The sequence below is a fragment of the Canis lupus genome, chromosome 2, assembly GCF_003254725.2.
Source record: "Canis lupus dingo isolate Sandy chromosome 2, ASM325472v2, whole genome shotgun sequence".
NCBI classification, from domain to species: Eukaryota; Metazoa; Chordata; class Mammalia; order Carnivora; family Canidae; genus Canis; species Canis lupus.
Genome location: NC_064244.1, coordinates 49,568,952 through 49,585,256, shown reverse-complemented (window position 1 = coordinate 49,585,256; position 16,305 = coordinate 49,568,952). Strand labels below are relative to the sequence as shown.

Sequence of the window (16,305 nt, the reverse complement as noted above, 5' to 3'; positions counted from 1 at the left end):
AAGATTAAAGTTCATGCTTGTAGTTGTATATATAATGAAAGCATATGTTTGAAAGTATTTGCATTTCAAATGCTAATTTCCTCATTGTAGAAAAGAAGAAAAAGATAATTACGTCGCTGTTTAGAGAGGAGAACAAAGGTCTTTGGGCTCTGAAATTTCTCTTTCTGATGTATTGGGTAATCTGTTTATTAACAGCAGATGCCAGCCCAAATCCTGAATTTTTTTATATCTTATTTCAATAAATATACTTTGCTTATTCAGCTAGGCATTCATTTAAAATTTCAAAATGCTACTATGTAAGAGGCACTGTAACAGAAATCATAGGAAGTATGGAGACAAATATGGCACAGTCAGAAAATTCAGACTGCCTTGTCATGTGAAAATAGAGGCATGCTCAAATATAGCACAAGACTATCTTGAAGCTACTAATTTAAATTATGTAAGAAACCCAGTTGCAGGGCTCTGCTTAAAACTAAAGTAGAGAACTATCCTGAACATAATTTGTTAATATTTTTCAAGTGGAAATTATGTGCTCACACACCTATTAAGAAGAGATGTATTTCTTTTGACCAAATGTATCCAGTTTAAAGGATTTTTAAAATTTTTTTTAAAATAGACCTTTTTATTTTAAAGATCTTATTTATTTATTTGACAGAAAGAGAGGGAGAGAGCAAAGAGGGGGATGCAGAGAGAGAGGGAGAAGCAGGCTCCCCACTGTGCATGGAGCCCGCCATGGGGCTCTGTCCTAGGACCTTGGGTTCATGACCGGAGCTGAAGGCAGATGCTTAACTGACTGAGCCACCAGGCACAACTTAAAGGATTTTTTTAAAAATTACATCCACTATTTTTAAATGTTTCCTTAGGAATTTTATTTTAGGAAGAGTAATCATCTTGTATGACAACATGCCGAGAACTTGCATCTTTGCAAATGTACTGGTTTTTATATATGAGCCTCAACCAACATCCTTATTATATAATTTACTCTTTCAGATAAAAACAGTCTTAATCTACACCAATTCAAAATTGTAATTTTAATTTGAAAAATCTCTGGCTCTGATGCCGTCTACTTTTTGTCCCTTTAATAAGGGACATTCTAGAAATCTAACTTTTCTTCTCTTGAGAAGGACTCAAAAAATCCATGACAAATCGGACTCAAAAAATCCATGACAAATCAAAGTATTTTTCTTTTTTTTTTCAAAGTATTTTTCATAGCAAAACAATCTCTTTGAAGTGATCTAAATAAAAATATCTCTCTTATATAAGACTGCAGCAAACAGCTCTACCCATCATAAATTATTAGTGATCAATCACATGGGTTTGGAGGTCCATTTTTCTTTCTGAGTTGAAATATAAAAGGTTGAGGTAGAAAAGAGGATATAACTGTCATTATATTACTCTGTGTAATTTTGATAGGCCCTTTAAATTTATAATCCACCTTATACATTTCATATACAAAAATATCTGGATATGTGTGTATGCGCACGTGCACATGTGTGTTATAATTATGACAAGAACCTTCCAAGATTTGATATTACTGATGAGGAAACTGAGGCACAGAGAGCAATAGTGACTTGCCCAAATTATGAGACTAGAAAGTAGTAGACTCAGGACTTGAACCCAGATTTGGCAAGGCCCAAGGACATGTCAGTTTCAACCACATTTTTATGCTATTCTTAATTTGCTTTTTAAGTAGGGTATTTTAACATGAAAACAGAGCTTCTGGTTATAAAGTAGCAACACTTCATCATGAATCATCAATCATCCTGAATCAGTAGATTCAGGCTCAGTCATTGCTGAAAGAACTGGCTTTTTAACATGCCCACAGCAATATATATGTTGAAATTATGTTTATAGCTTCATTTTGGGCATTTTAGTAATTTCTCCAAAAGCTTTTCTGTCGTGGTTAATTATTATACATAAGCTTCACAGCTGGAGATGCAAAGTTTTCAGAGTGGGCAAAATATCATTTGCAACTGAACTTACTTCCTCCTGTTTTAAAGAAATTCTTTTAAATGGATAGATGTTAATATGAGGTTTCTTGAATTATTTGGAGAAACACCTCATGGTCATTTAATCTGCCTGGCCAAATCACTTTTTATTAATATTAATTTGAAGTAAGCAGTTAAGACAGTATTTTTAGCCTTCTTAGTAAAGGAAGAAACTTTTAGGAAATTATTAATCCTGCAAAATATGACTAACCTTAGAACTATTATTCCCTAAAGCTGCTGAGTCATTGAAAAGAAAGACGATCGCTCTTAAACGAAATTAAATTTAAAGTGGGTATGTCTGTCATAACTTGTTTTTTGTTCTCTTTGGCTTCCCAGTGGCATATATTGAATACATTAAATACCTATCTATTTATTTCATCAGGAGCTAATTATTGAGTGCTTGCTGTGGCCAGCCTCGGCCATTCATTATGGCAAATTCAAGTGCATTTATAAGTTCATAGTCTTACAGGGAAGATACTTAAGAAAAAAAAAAAAGGGAACATAGAAGATGTTATGTGGAGCAGTTGACATAGTCCTAAGAGAATTCAAATGGAAGACCAGTGACTTTAACCTTTTAGATCAAGGCGAGCTTCATAGGCTATGTGGTCTATGAACCAGCTGTAATGTGTACTTGGAAAAATAACCCCGTGTGTACCCTGGGAAAAGAGGATGAAACAGTTGAATTAAATCATAAATTGTCATTCTTAGAGATATGAAATGAGCAGATAACATGGATTTGAAAAGAGAAGAGGTTCTTGTATGAAATTAATATGAGTAATCTAATATGGCTTCTGGAAATCAGATCAGGGAGAGAAGAACTGCCTGTTACCAAGGGAGAGTTGGGAGGGAAGTTTGGTAGTAGGGAAAGGAGTAGACTCTGGTTACTGAAGGAGAGTAGAAAAGGACCCCTTTTTCCCCAGCAGAATCAGGTTCTCGACTGTTAGTGGGAGCCTGTGAGAAACTGGTTCAGCCCCACCCCAAGACAGAGCAGGACCAAGGGAGATCCCTTGGGATCTAAAATAGAGTTTTTCAGAGAGGGTCTCTAAGGGTGAAATGGACAGAATCTTGAGAATTGTTTTAACAGCACAGTGTAGGAATTGATTCCCATTCTAACATTTTATTATGAAAATAAAAAGTTTCAAACGTAACAGCAAAGTTGAAAGGTTTATACAATGAACACCCACCCTCTGGAGTCCAACATTAACATTTTCCTGAGCTTGATTTGTCACATATATATCTCTGTCCATGCCTCAAGGTAATGGTTTTTAAATAATGTGCTCAATTCGCTCAAACATTATTATTTACCTAGCAAACATACTGACTGTGTGCCAGGTATTGAGACTATGAAAGGAATGTGACAAAGGTTCTTGTCCTCAAAGGGAGCAGATTTAGCGGGGGTGGCAACAGATAATTCTCACATATAAGCAATACTCTAACAGGATAGAAAGAAGTTACCATGAGTACACAGAGGAGGGAGCAATCAGCAGAAACATCATGGAGAAGGCAAGCTTGAGTGGGGCAAACAATTTGTCAAGAAGACAGGGAGATACTGAGCATTCCTGATAGAAGATGAGTATGTGCAGTCATGGGGACATGGAGGTAGTTCAGTATGGGTGCAGTGGGTTGGCAGATTAGTAGGCAGTAGAGATGTGGCTACAAAGAGAGACACAGGGACTTGGTTTTGGAGAGTCCTGCATGCACTGGAAGACAGGACTCTATCTACAAGTTCTAGAGAACAAGTGAAGGAAACTGGGGAGTGACATGCTTGGCATGGCAAGAGTGGGAAGGGGCAGAGAGAGGTCAACCTTGTATGGAAGAAGAGTCTAGGCTTGAGACGATGAAGGCTTGAACTAAGGCAGATATAGTAGAAATCAGAAGGAGAATAATGAGTTGGAAGAAATAAAATGGAAAGAATAAAAAGAACCCGATGAATGATCAGACATGGGGATGAGAGATTGGAGGTATCCACTATGACTCCCATTTAGATTTTGGTTCCTGGATGTTATAAATCATGATAAGGAATTCAGGAATCTATAAGGAAGTTAAGCACATTCATCTCCAAAAGCCATAATAAAATAATGGAATTTGAGTAAGATTTTTAAAAATAAAAATAAAATAAACAATGGAAAGAGATGGAAGAAATGGAGGAAGGTTAAGACAGCAAAGAATAACAAGAGAATGAAACTAAGAAGTGGAGCATCAAGATGTTAAAAATAAATAGTAAGAGGGAACTAGAAGGAAGAAGGGAAATATAATTTGCCATGTTCAACATCTGCTAACTTTAGTTTTTAATTCTTGAAAGCCTTCAGTGAAGAGTTAAAGCATTGTAGGCTTGATTTTGACAGACTGCCACGATGAAGGTAACACTGCGTTGCTGCCGGAAGTGAATTACAGACACACTGGGTATCACTGCATCTGAAGTACTACTCAGAGTAATTTTTTAAAATACATCTGGCAGCTAGGGCTAGTCTACTCAAGCTTACCTGAAATTTTATCCCAAATGCCATTTTATTCATCTTTTTGCAGTTTCAGGTTCCCTTGTACTTTATATGGTGAGTCTTTTCAGCCTCTCAGTAGCACAAGGCACTTTGTCATCTAGTATTTATTGCTGCCAGGTAATAATTCATCGTGTGCCATGAGCTGGCAACCAACCCAAGAAAGGTGTGGTCAGTGAACTTTACCAGCCTACACTCTCTAACTCTCTAACACTGGCTTTGGTGGGTCTCAGTCTACCTCAAATGAACAACTCAGAGAAAGCCTTAACAGCTCCAGAAATTTCATAAGACCCCCAGAACAAAAGAGCTACTGGATTTGAGGTTTAAAGTGGTATCTGAGGAGTTAAAACCAGTGAAAGAAATAATAAAGGTCAGTTGAAGACTTTGATTTCAAGGAGGTGAGGAAGAGTAGTTTTTTTTTTTTCCTTTGCCATTTTAAAAAGCTCATAATGTACCTTAGCACTCAGGATCATATTCTTGGCTTCGGGGTTTACGGGGAACCCTGGGATTTGTGTTGGGATCATACCACCTTGAGGATGAATGTGGGTGGCATCCCGGGAATAAGACCGGGTAGAGAAACAGAAAACAAAGTGAATGACTTAATCCATGGTAAGATGAAATTGGAATCAAGTTTTATAGTTGATATCATCTTGCTTTGAGGATGAAAAGTTGGTGGACTGTTCCCATTGCAATGAATGATGTCAAGTTTCCAAGTGAAACTTGTTAGTGCACCCTTTTCCAGTCTGACTATCTGACATATCAAAGGCTCAATTACAGTTTTGTTTTTTGTTTTTTGTTTTTTTTCAGAAAAAATACTTTCACATCCCTCACCCCCGACTCCTGCACCACACATTCACACACACAGCCTTTGCCATCTCATGTCTCACTAGGCTCTGCATCTCCTTGGGCAGTTTGACAGAGGCACAGCTGGTTGTACTTTTGTAATCCAAAAGATAGACTCTAAGATGCTTCAATCATAACTCTGTACTTACTGTGTTCTGCCTCTGAATCTCATAAAGAGTTTACAGGCACACAGGGTGTGCATTCTCCAAAGAAAGATGCTGAATGGTCATGAAAGGATATGTACCCCAGGCCACTCCAGTGATAGCCAGGCTTTATAGCATTTTATGAAATAAGTGCAAGGACACTACATTTCAGGAGTTGCTCTTGTACTCCTTAGACCAAGTGAAGCCTTCAAAGTCACAATGAATCTGAATCCAGTTGCATCCTAAATTCATAAGCCTCTGTTCAGTGTGAGTATTTTGAAATCATGTCTTTTAGGTCAGAGATTTGAAAGATTAATGTAAAGCACCTGGGAGTTAAAAAAAAAAAAAAAAGGCTGGCACATCAATGATAAGTAGATTCATGTGTTGCCTATGAAACAGGTTGTCTTATTTTATCATTCAACTCTACCAGAACCCAGATTACCAGTGAGACCCACTGTGGCATACCTGACAGGTTACTTAAGATTCTAATAATGGGTTTAGTTCATACAGTGAGGCCTAGAGGTTGGCTTTCAGCCCTTGATATATTCCCAAGTGTCCCTAAGAAGAACTTGAGAATACTCCATAAATTGTTCTTCCCACCAGAAATATCTGGCCTTGGGCAAAGTGAAATTTTATTTTCAGGGAAATGTGTGATGTAAAAAAGGAAAGACTAATTAGGTCCAGAAAATATTTATTAGAAACCACACAGTAAGGACCTCTTACCCTTCCAACAGCCTCACAAAAGAAAAGGTAGAATGAGTGTCTTGTCTTTTCCTCCCAGGACAGTACTCAGCTGGCACATGATGATGGCATAAGAGGAAATCCAGCTCCTTCATCTTAAAATCCTTGACTGTGACAGCTTAGATTCCACTTACCTCAAAAGCAGTAGATATAAGTGTATCTGCTTTAAGAAAATATGACAGTGAAGACCATACTTTCCAAATAGATTAATTGCAGATTCGTAATGATATCACAAAAAGGTTCTACTCAAAGGATTCCTTTTAATAGGTCTCTTATAATATAATAGTCTCTTATATATAATAGTTTATTTTTAGATTATATATTGCTTAGGTATAGAGGAGCTTTTGGTTATTAGATGTTTGGAGATTAGCTAGAAATCAGTGCCCACTGAAAATCATTCAGAAACTAAAACAGAACATTTATTATTGTTTTGATTTCAATGGAAAACTGTTTAATTTATGCATAGCTTTTCCAGAATGGTTTTATCACAAATGTAAGCTGTACTGTGTATTGATTCAAGGGTGAGAAGGTCATTTCATATATTTTTTTAAAGTTTTTATTTAAGTTCCAGTTAGTCAACATACAGTATATTAGTCTCAGATATAGAATTGAGTGATTCATCACTTACATTATTTCATATTTTTAATGGCTTTGACAATAATATGACATTATTTCATATTTTAATGGCTTTGACTGAGACAGGCTAGTGATTAAGTTTTATAATTAAGGCCTCTCGACTACATCAGCAGAATGTCATGAGTCAATTCAAGAGCTTGCAGCAAGTCAGTCCTCTCTAGGTAAGCTAGAAAAGTGGCAGATGGGCTGAAAGCCCTGGTATAATTTAATACTGCTCCTAATATATTTAAGATTTACATTCAGCTTTTGGTAATAGTGGGGCTTTAAAACTTCTTGGTGTGTCTCAAATTGCCTTTCACTTTTGTCATTTTACAGACTTGGAGGAGGTTAAAGCTAAGGAAGAGTATTCAGGCTATTTCAAATACCTATGACCTAGAACCTTCCTTTAAAAAAAAAAAAACCCTACTCATTCTCCAGGCACCTAACTGGCTTAGTCTGTGGAGTGTGCAGCTCTTGGTGTTGGGGTTGTGAGTTTGAGCCCTCTGTTGTGTGTAGTTTATTTTTTTAATTCCCCTTTTCTAAGATGGCGAAGCAAATTTTCTGATGATGATGCCACAAGGATTGACTCATGACTTTTGGTATCAGCCAAGAATACAGAAGTCTTGACAGGCAGAAACCTTTTTGTTGTTTCATGCCAAGAATGCTGCCAAAACTGAGGGGTCCTCGCCCTGGCTCTTAGACTGAGCAGCTTTGTGATGAGCCTAGTTTCCCCAACCTTTGTGAGCTTCAGTTTTGCCATCTATATAAATCTGATGTTTTATATAATAAAAGGATTAAATATTGGGGATCCCCGGGTGGCTCAGCGGTTTAGCGCCTGCCTTTGGCCCGGGATGTGATCCTGGGATCCTGGGATCGAGTCCCATGTCGGGCTCCTTGCATGGAGCCTGCTTCTCCCTCTGCCTGTGTCTCTGCCTCTCTCTGTGTGTCTCTCATGAATAAATAAATAAAATCTTTAAAAAAAGGATTAAATATATAAAACCATCTATGTAAAGCATCAGCTTTACATACATCACAGGATTAAATACATGAATATGTAAAACCACCAGGCAGTTCCTGGCACACAGAAGGCTCTTAATCAATGATTTATAACGGCATTGTTACTGGATTAAGCTCTTGTGGCGTTAAAAGACTGAGAGAATGAAAGACTGGCTATGGTTGACCTTATCTGGTAAATAGACTTCCATCAATCCAAAGATTGGTTCTCCCTGTCTGGGCAGTCTCTAGAAGGCAAAACCAAGAAGTAGGAAGGGAGTCTTCCTTGGTAACCCTCCTTTGTTGGAGCCCCCACACTCCATCAAGGCTCCATGTCCTCTGGCAGCCACAGTGTCTCCACTTTAATAGCTCATCCAGTCTTAGCATCCCCAGCCCTGGCTCGTCCCCCATGTCTCCCCATCCCACCCCATTATGATGTACCTGCTTTCTGTTTAATATCTATTTGTTTAATTTGTTTAATATCTATCTGTTCATTTGTTTATGTGGCCAACATGTAACCCTTCCTGAGAGCCTAGGTACATTTTGACAGGGATCCCAGAGACATGACACATGATGATCTCACAGGCAGAAGTGTTGGTGGTAATAATAATAATAATGAGAGCTAACAGACTGAGAATAGACTGAGTGATTCCTCTGTGCTGCACTTTGTAAGCACTATCCCATGTGCGTCACTCACCACATCCTGTGGGCAGGTCTTATCATGGGTCTCTACTTCACAGATGAAACTGAGGCTTAGAAAAGTGAAGGAACATGACCCAGAACAGTCAAAGGCAGGAAGGAAGCAGCTCTGGAATTCACCCCGAGGCCCAGCTCACTCCAGGCCACCCCTAACACTGTGTTACACTGCTGGGCCAGGCAGGTCTTGGATGCTCCTAAGGAGCGCCTACCTCTCTAAGTTTGATTCTGCTCCCAGGACCCAAAAGGTTTCAGTTTTATTGAAATCAACTTAGTTGATGACTAACTTGAGAGGGGTATTGGAAAGTTCAGAGAGGGACACCCTGGCAGCCGACCTCCAGCCTCCCCCGAGGCTAGACACTGCTCCTGGCCAAAGGACCCACCGTGCCCTGGGCCTCTGCATTCCCAGAAGAGTACTCTCATTTCCAGCACCCACCTAAGAAGCTGAATCCCAAGTTACTTATATTGTAATAGACCTTGAAATCTGATTCCATGACAGACAATAACTGATGAATAAAAATATTCTTAAGTTGTTCCTCTCTCCAATTACCCCACCATCCACCCATTCAGGCTAGGTCTACAAGAAAAATCTGAATTTTCCTGTATTTTGCTCATCTCAGAATTTTCCTGGACCAGCAGGAACTCTTCCAAAAATGGAGTAATGAATCTCGCAATAAAATTGAACCCCAGAAAATACTGACTTGTGTCAACAGGACAGCATTTTCTCAGGAGTAAATCTAAATATTGTGTCCTCATCGAGAAAGTCAGAGCACTACTTACTGTCATCAGGTGGTAAGAGATAATAACTGATAGTGGTAATTTGACATCTTACACTTAACCAGTGCTGATAAACCTTGTATGCACTGCTCGAGGTGGCATCCTAGGATGTCCGTGTTATGTGTGGAGGTGAGAACTCATGATCCCCGTTTACAGTTCAGGCACAGAGAGGCTGTTTGTTCAATAAAAGAGAAAACTAGGATTAAACCAGGGCAGCCTGGCTTCCAATTTTATTTCCCTGTACTATTAAAGCAACCAGTCTTCCTCTACCTATCAACTACGTCATCTTTATATTTTTTTGCTAAAATTTATTTTGTACTCGACGTGATCCCATCAAGCCCTGCTGCCGACTCTGAGAGGAGTAGTCTGATGGCAGGCTGTCTCATTAGGATGATGATTTGGAATTAAAGACAAGTGACACTGTGTCGGCTTGTCCCATCATTTTAATAACTGCATTACCTTGACAAGATGCCCCTCTTGGTAACACCGATAAAACTTTTCTTCTTCCCCACAAAAGTATCCTTAGTTTAAACCCATCTTGGTTACTTTTTACTGATCATGACAGAGAGGAAATGCCACCTCCAAATTAAAATATATGGAGATCTTTGCATCTCAAATGCATACTTGATTCACAAATATCATCTGATTTCTTTTTTTTTTTTTTAAGTGCAAAGCTTAAAGAAATTTTTCTTGTCTCTCCACCCTTCTTTTCAGCCAAAACTTGAATTTATGGAGAATCCTAGTATGGAAAGATTCTATTCAGATTCCTTCCCAACTATTATTCTCTTTAAGTCAAATCGTTTGAGTAGTAAGGGAGTTCAATGGTGGCAGTTTATGTTTGCAGAAGACTGAGGGCTCCTGTTTAAAATTTAACTCTTTCACTGAAAGAGCCTGGAATATGAGATCAATAAAGTCACCTTACTTTGCAATAATAATGGAAAACTTTCCCATTCCTTCGCACGTAATTTCTTGAGCTTGTCATATGCCTTGTATACCATGCATATGATGTCTTAGAACTTCAGTGGATTTCTGAAGCCAGTAAAAGAAAAAACATGCAGATAATCAAGTAAGCAAGCAACAACAAAACTGTCCTGTTACACTGAACTTCACCCAGTGTTCCGCCTGATTCTAATTACCTTCAGCAATTTACCCAGGATGCTTCAGTATAACCACCTGGAAAAATGAGGGTGGAACTCTGATTCTGGGAGGCATGTGGAAATTTAATTACGAGGTTTGCAAAGTATTTTAAAATCCCCCAGATAAAAGTGACCAGAGGACTAGAGACGAATATCATTATTAGAAGTAGTAGGGTTACGTGGGAGTGAGAAAGGTACTGAGGATCAAAGACCGGTGTCCCTTTCTCTGCACTGGCCCCTTAGCCCCCATCTTCTGCAACCAGCCTCAAGGAGAGATGGAGAAAGAATCATTTATTCACCTTCTGGCTGCAAGAACTGCAGACCTCAACTGTGGCAGTTCTAGCACTGAGGAGAAAACACACATAGGAAAAAAGAAGGCCATGTCTCACTTCCAAATTAAAAAAAGACATTTCTACATGTTTCCATAACCCACAGACTGCTGCCATTTGAGGCCAACCCCTCAAAGTTTTCCTCTTTGTCTAGCGTAGTTGCTGAATCTAGGCCACTGTCAGCAATCCTTTTCATTCACCCAGGCCCATCCCTATGCCTCACAGATGCAGAGATTCTCCTGAGACATGTGTATTTTGGTATCAAACAATGCAACTCATGTTTGATTTTGGATAACCTTGCATTGCTGAATAAAATAACCCTTGAGAAAGAAGCAATAAAAGCACTGTAAGAAAAATGACTCATGTTTCCAAGCTGTCTAAAGTGATCACTTATCCCAACAAATGGTAATTCTTTCAAGACACAGTGGGCATGCACCATACTTATAAAAGTCTGGGAGAAAAGCCTTGCAATCATTTTTTTTTTAATTGTGTTAAAATCTATCAAAAGAATGTTTCTTGTAGGCTGTACCAGACAGGGTATGCTTAAAAACAAAAACAAAAACCACATGGATGTGGAAGCCAAGGTGGATTGGTGCAAGGGGGTCCTTGCTGAACATGCAGTCTCATTGGCTTGTTTATGCACTTGTTTATGTCCCTCTAATTGTTTTCCATTTTCTGCCCCCATTCGATAGAGTGCAAAGATGTGAACAAAGTGGCTTATTGCCCACTGGTGCTGAAGTTCAAGTTCTGTAGTCGAGCATACTTCAGACAGATGTGTTGTAAGACCTGCCAAGGACACTGACCCATGGAAAGCCAGAGAGAGCGCCTTGTCATTTCATCGTGGAAATGCGTCCATCAAAGAGAGCCACCCAGAGGAAGAGGATTGATGTCCTTGCAAATGCATTACCCTGTGGAAAACGTAACCACTGGTCAGCCCTAGCTGACAGGATTTCAATATTATTTTAACTTCTGTGAAGTGGGATTTATTGATCCAAAGTGCTGGACACGGTATTAAGGAGGGAATGCCAGATCGGAGAGATCCAAACAACACAGGGAGACTTGCTTACTGTGGAACGTTTGTGTTCTTTCGAGTAAATCCAATAGCCTGTTTACCTCCTTGGACCATTAAGATAATTTTTATTATGGACTTAGCAATGACACTGAATCCATTTGTATTTAAAACTGTTTAAAATGTAGCTGTTATGACTTGGTCAACTATGGAAGTAAAGAAGATTCAGAAATCTTAAGTCATAGCTTAAAAATATTTACTATACTCTATCTCACTACAACAGCACCACAATTTAAATTCTAAAACGGGCTTTTAACTGTAATTTAAGGAGCAATTATAAATCAAAAGTAATGAACGTTTGTATTATTTTTCTTCATTCCACGTAATTTCCTTAGGAATAATCCCCCTGTTCTGAACACTGCTGTGAGCCATATATAAACTATATTAAACTGAACAACAATGAAGGACTGAGTGTAAGGCAGTGCATCAGTTACTGCAGCTGTGCAAGTCTATAAATCCTGTGCTAAAAGACTGTGGCCAACTTGCCATCGTGCAAGTGAAGCTGAGATTTCCATTAAAACTTTAAGAGAAAAACATTTCAATTTCATGCAGAAGCCAGACCAGGGGGTACGGTAGAGACTGAAGAGCCAGGCCCTTTGCTGCCATCACACAAGATGCCTCAGTTCTTCCTCGAGTCACCCCAACTCAATCGTGTTTACATCCTCACCAGCCACAGAGCAGCTTCCGCCCCGCTGGATTGTTGCACGCGTGTTGAGCTTACTGAAACGATGCCGTGCAAAAGATAGACTGGCTCAGTAACAACCAGGCAGACCCTTTTGCTGACCATTGTGATGGGTTCCAGATGTCCCTTCTTTGATATAGCAGAAGGGCATTTATTTATATGAGAGCAAGTGTGTGTGTGTGCGGGCGCTTTTGAGTGCATGGGTTAGATGAGTGTGCTTGCACATAAATGTGCTATTTCTGTGAGTTTTAAAAGTAAGCAAGGGGTAACAACCAAAGAAGAAAAACTCATGAAGCCTAAAGACCATAAAGCATAATTCTAATAGTCACTCAACCAACTATTTTGTATTTTTTATGGATACTCTGAATGGCAATTAAATGTGAAACCCAAGTTTCTTGGGCAAGTCAAATTCTAGACTCCAATCCAGAATCCTAAATTAAATTGATTAGCTCATAGTTTCCCTCTCCGCAAGCTTCATATCATGCTCATCAAGAGATTCAACAGTGGGATTAAAAGAGAGAAAAAAAGAGGGTGCTTCTTTATATTTTGTACTTGAACCCTTGTAGCTTGCAGCAGGTTCTTGATGAATGTGCTCGTGTCCTACAGGTGTGTACACCATGCTGCACCAACACCTCAGGCTCCAACCAAATGGGCGACTTTGTAAAGATACTACTTTCAGCGAAAAGAGTATGTTTGACTTAAAACCCATCACCGTGTGCTCAGAATACACATCAGGTGTATCACCTACACTGTGACCTAAGGTAGATGATTAGTTTTTTTCAGAAAGGAAAAGAGACTCACAGACTTGAAAAACCAACCTAAACTTCAGGTTTGCTATGGACAGTCAGCTTGGGATGTTGTTCTGCACACTCAGTCGTGGTCATCACTATGTTTTCACCTGCTTTCTCTTTCAATACGTTAGCTCGTGTCCCTGAGCTTGCCAGAGAAAGCTACTGACAACACACAAAAATCGCCAGGGCCCCTATGTATACTGCCCTCAGAGGGCCAGCCAGGTGCCATCTAGTCCGTGAAGGGGAGGCAGCCCGTGAGCCACACGGCCCCGGCACTGAATTCACTTGGCCCCTTACAAAGAGCAGTTAACTTGGTGCTAATGCGTCCTGGTAAAATAAATAGAAGACGAGTGGTTTCTGTGGCATTTTAGGCATAGGTGTCCTGTCAGGATCTGTTTTTCCCTAACATAACTATCAGCTCATGTTTTTATTCCAAGAAGATTTCTTACACTATTCAGTCCGTTCTTCACCCCACCTGAAAACTAATGTTGTGAGGGCCGTTGCCCTGGGCCCCCTTGACTGACACTAGAAGAAGGGACAGCTAGTGTTCCCGCAGGAGTAGGCACCAGACCTGAGGCCAGGAGCAGAGAGCTTCCAGGCACCGCATTGGAGAACTCTGCTAAAGGGAACCAAGCACAGAATGTAACAGGACTAAACCTGAGTGGGGGAAACAAATCATATTCTGCAGCACATCACAGAACCGCTGCTAACTCTGTAGTCAACCACCGGGCTACATGATGCTCTCTTCCCAAATAATAGCAATAGGATTGTCAGTGGAGGCTGAGCCACCATGGCAGGCCCTCCGAAAGTAGCGTGCTATGTGGACTTAGGGAGCCCCAAGGAAACTGATACCCCATGGCTGAGAGCAGTACCTGCCACTGGCATAAAGCCTTGCCAAAAAAGGAAAGGTGAATATACCCAACTGATTAAAGCCCTTGAGATCTAAGTGACTCCCCCAAACAGTCCATTTCATTAGGAATTTTATTGGAGTGAATGTCACATAGGTATCCTTAATAATACAGAATGAAATTACCTTTGTATTATTGTGATTAGTTGTTGCTTATTATTTTATACTCAGTATTAATGTGGTACACTGTTACTTTTTTTTTTGCTTTTGTAAATTATATTCTAATTTATTGCCATGTTTCCTAACACTTGTCCTACATTCATTCTCCTGCTTGTAATGAAAATGAAAAAGTCATTGTAACACTTGATGGAGTGAAATTCCACACCAGGCACAGATTTTTTTTTTAACATAGATAATTTAGTAAAAATAAAAATTCAGCTTGTAAGAATGTCTCAGATGAAAGTTGTCTATTCCCTGAAAAGCTGGTGTTAAACTTGTAGTATGGGGAAATCTATCTTTTGGAATATCACACTACATTATCCAAATTATCCGGGAAGCATCCAGGATTGAGATAATTCATTGCATCCTTATTACCCTCCCCTGAGATTGCATATATTTGTATTTTAATACTCTTAAATACAAGGGCTTTGGGTATTTCTGGTGGAGCTCTAGCCCCAGATGCCACTAGTCAGCTATTCTAACCCCAGAAAGGAAGTCCAGATTGACCCATGACTCTTTTGCCCCCTCCTCCTTTTGCATTTCATATGAATTCTTTAGCATTAGAAGAGGATGCAAGATATTTCATTGTGGAAAAGGTACTGAACAAAAGTTCATACTTGGAAGGATTTTTATACTTGGATTCAGCAGGGAGCACAGAAACATGGTGGACATAGTTTTCCACCTTAGTTCGGCCACTGCAGAGCTGGGGTGTACTAGCAACATGCAAAAGTAACTACACAATTTTTGAAACTCAGCAAAATTAAGATGAGGGTGACCCTCCTGCATGCTTTGCTACTTGAGTATGTTCATAATGACAATTTATCAATGACCTAAGAAGATGTGGAATGCCCAAGCAGGTTGTGCTTCAATCTGCTTACCTCCATATCCACCCACACACATAGCTTTTTCTGCTACAAGAAATGAGGTGCGGTGAGTAGATGGTCCTGGAGAGTATTTCCCCAGGATCACTCTAGGAGCCAGAAGTGGCTGGAATATTATGAAGACTCTGAGGCCAACTGTATCAACTTCCCACCGCATTTGCAAAGGGTAGTAGTTCTGCTAGGGGTTGGGGAGGAGGCAATAACAAGAACTAAGTTTTGCCTTAGCTTAGGTTCCTCAGAGGCTAGCCTATCTTTCCATCAACAGTGGTTTTTAAGCTTCCAGTTAACTGTTTTCTCTCTCTGAAATATCTAAAGGGTACTTTCCTACTTAACAGTGCAGACCCCAAGGACAGTCTACCCTCTGTGGAGATTCTTCTGCTCTCTGGAGAGCACTAATATCAGCCTTAAGCTTTTATGCTCCAAAAGGTCAGATGACATTTTTCCCCCCGGGTGAATTAGGAAGAAAGTTGGGTATTGATCTTTGTAACAAAAATGTGTGAATTTGTGTGACTAGGATAAGATTCATTTCTTTTAAAAGATGGGGGGGGGAATGCAAGTTAGAAAAAAAAAGTCACAAGTCCAGGAGGACTGGAAAATTCTAAATAAGTGGTTGCAAGAAAGAGAAAAGATCAGTCCCTGGAAAAAAAAAGTGACAGATAAGCTGCATTTGGAATTTTGTCTCATATCACCAGAAAGTGTGGAATAAACTGACATCTGTTTTCAAAAAGAACAGCTGTTCACAATGGTTTTGTGCCTCAGACTTGAAAACCTCAAGCTATAACTTAAAAAGAAAATGGTCTTTTCTCCCATCTTTTCCTCAGGAGGTTATTTCTAGCATTTATTGTCCTTCGTTTCATCCACAGATGGTATCTGAGGCCCAAAATCGAACGGCAGTTTGATAGTGTCTCCACTCTTGGGGGCAACCAAGGTTATGCTTGTGTTGTCTCTCGGTTGCTGGCTCCTGTTAGCCCACTGAAAGCCTTGAGCCACACAGGTGATGAAAGATCATTTTCAGAATGTCCAAACCCCAGGGATTAGGGAGCCTGATTAGTCCTGTTCA

General features: G+C 39.6%; 1 protein-coding gene across 2 annotated transcripts in view; it reads left to right on the top strand.

The window, feature by feature from the left end:
* ADAMTS6 (ADAM metallopeptidase with thrombospondin type 1 motif 6) overlaps nt 1-14,600 on the top strand; it is a 297,356-nt gene extending 282,756 nt beyond the window's left edge. For both annotated transcript variants that reach the window (XM_049103149.1, XM_025447107.3), the window contains exon 25: nt 11,449-14,600. In XM_049103149.1, coding sequence (XP_048959106.1) covers nt 11,449-11,558 — 110 coding nt within the window. In that variant the 3' untranslated portion in view covers nt 11,559-14,600. The remainder of the gene's footprint in view (nt 1-11,448) is intronic.
* Nucleotides 14,601-16,305: the final 1,705 nt, after the last annotated feature.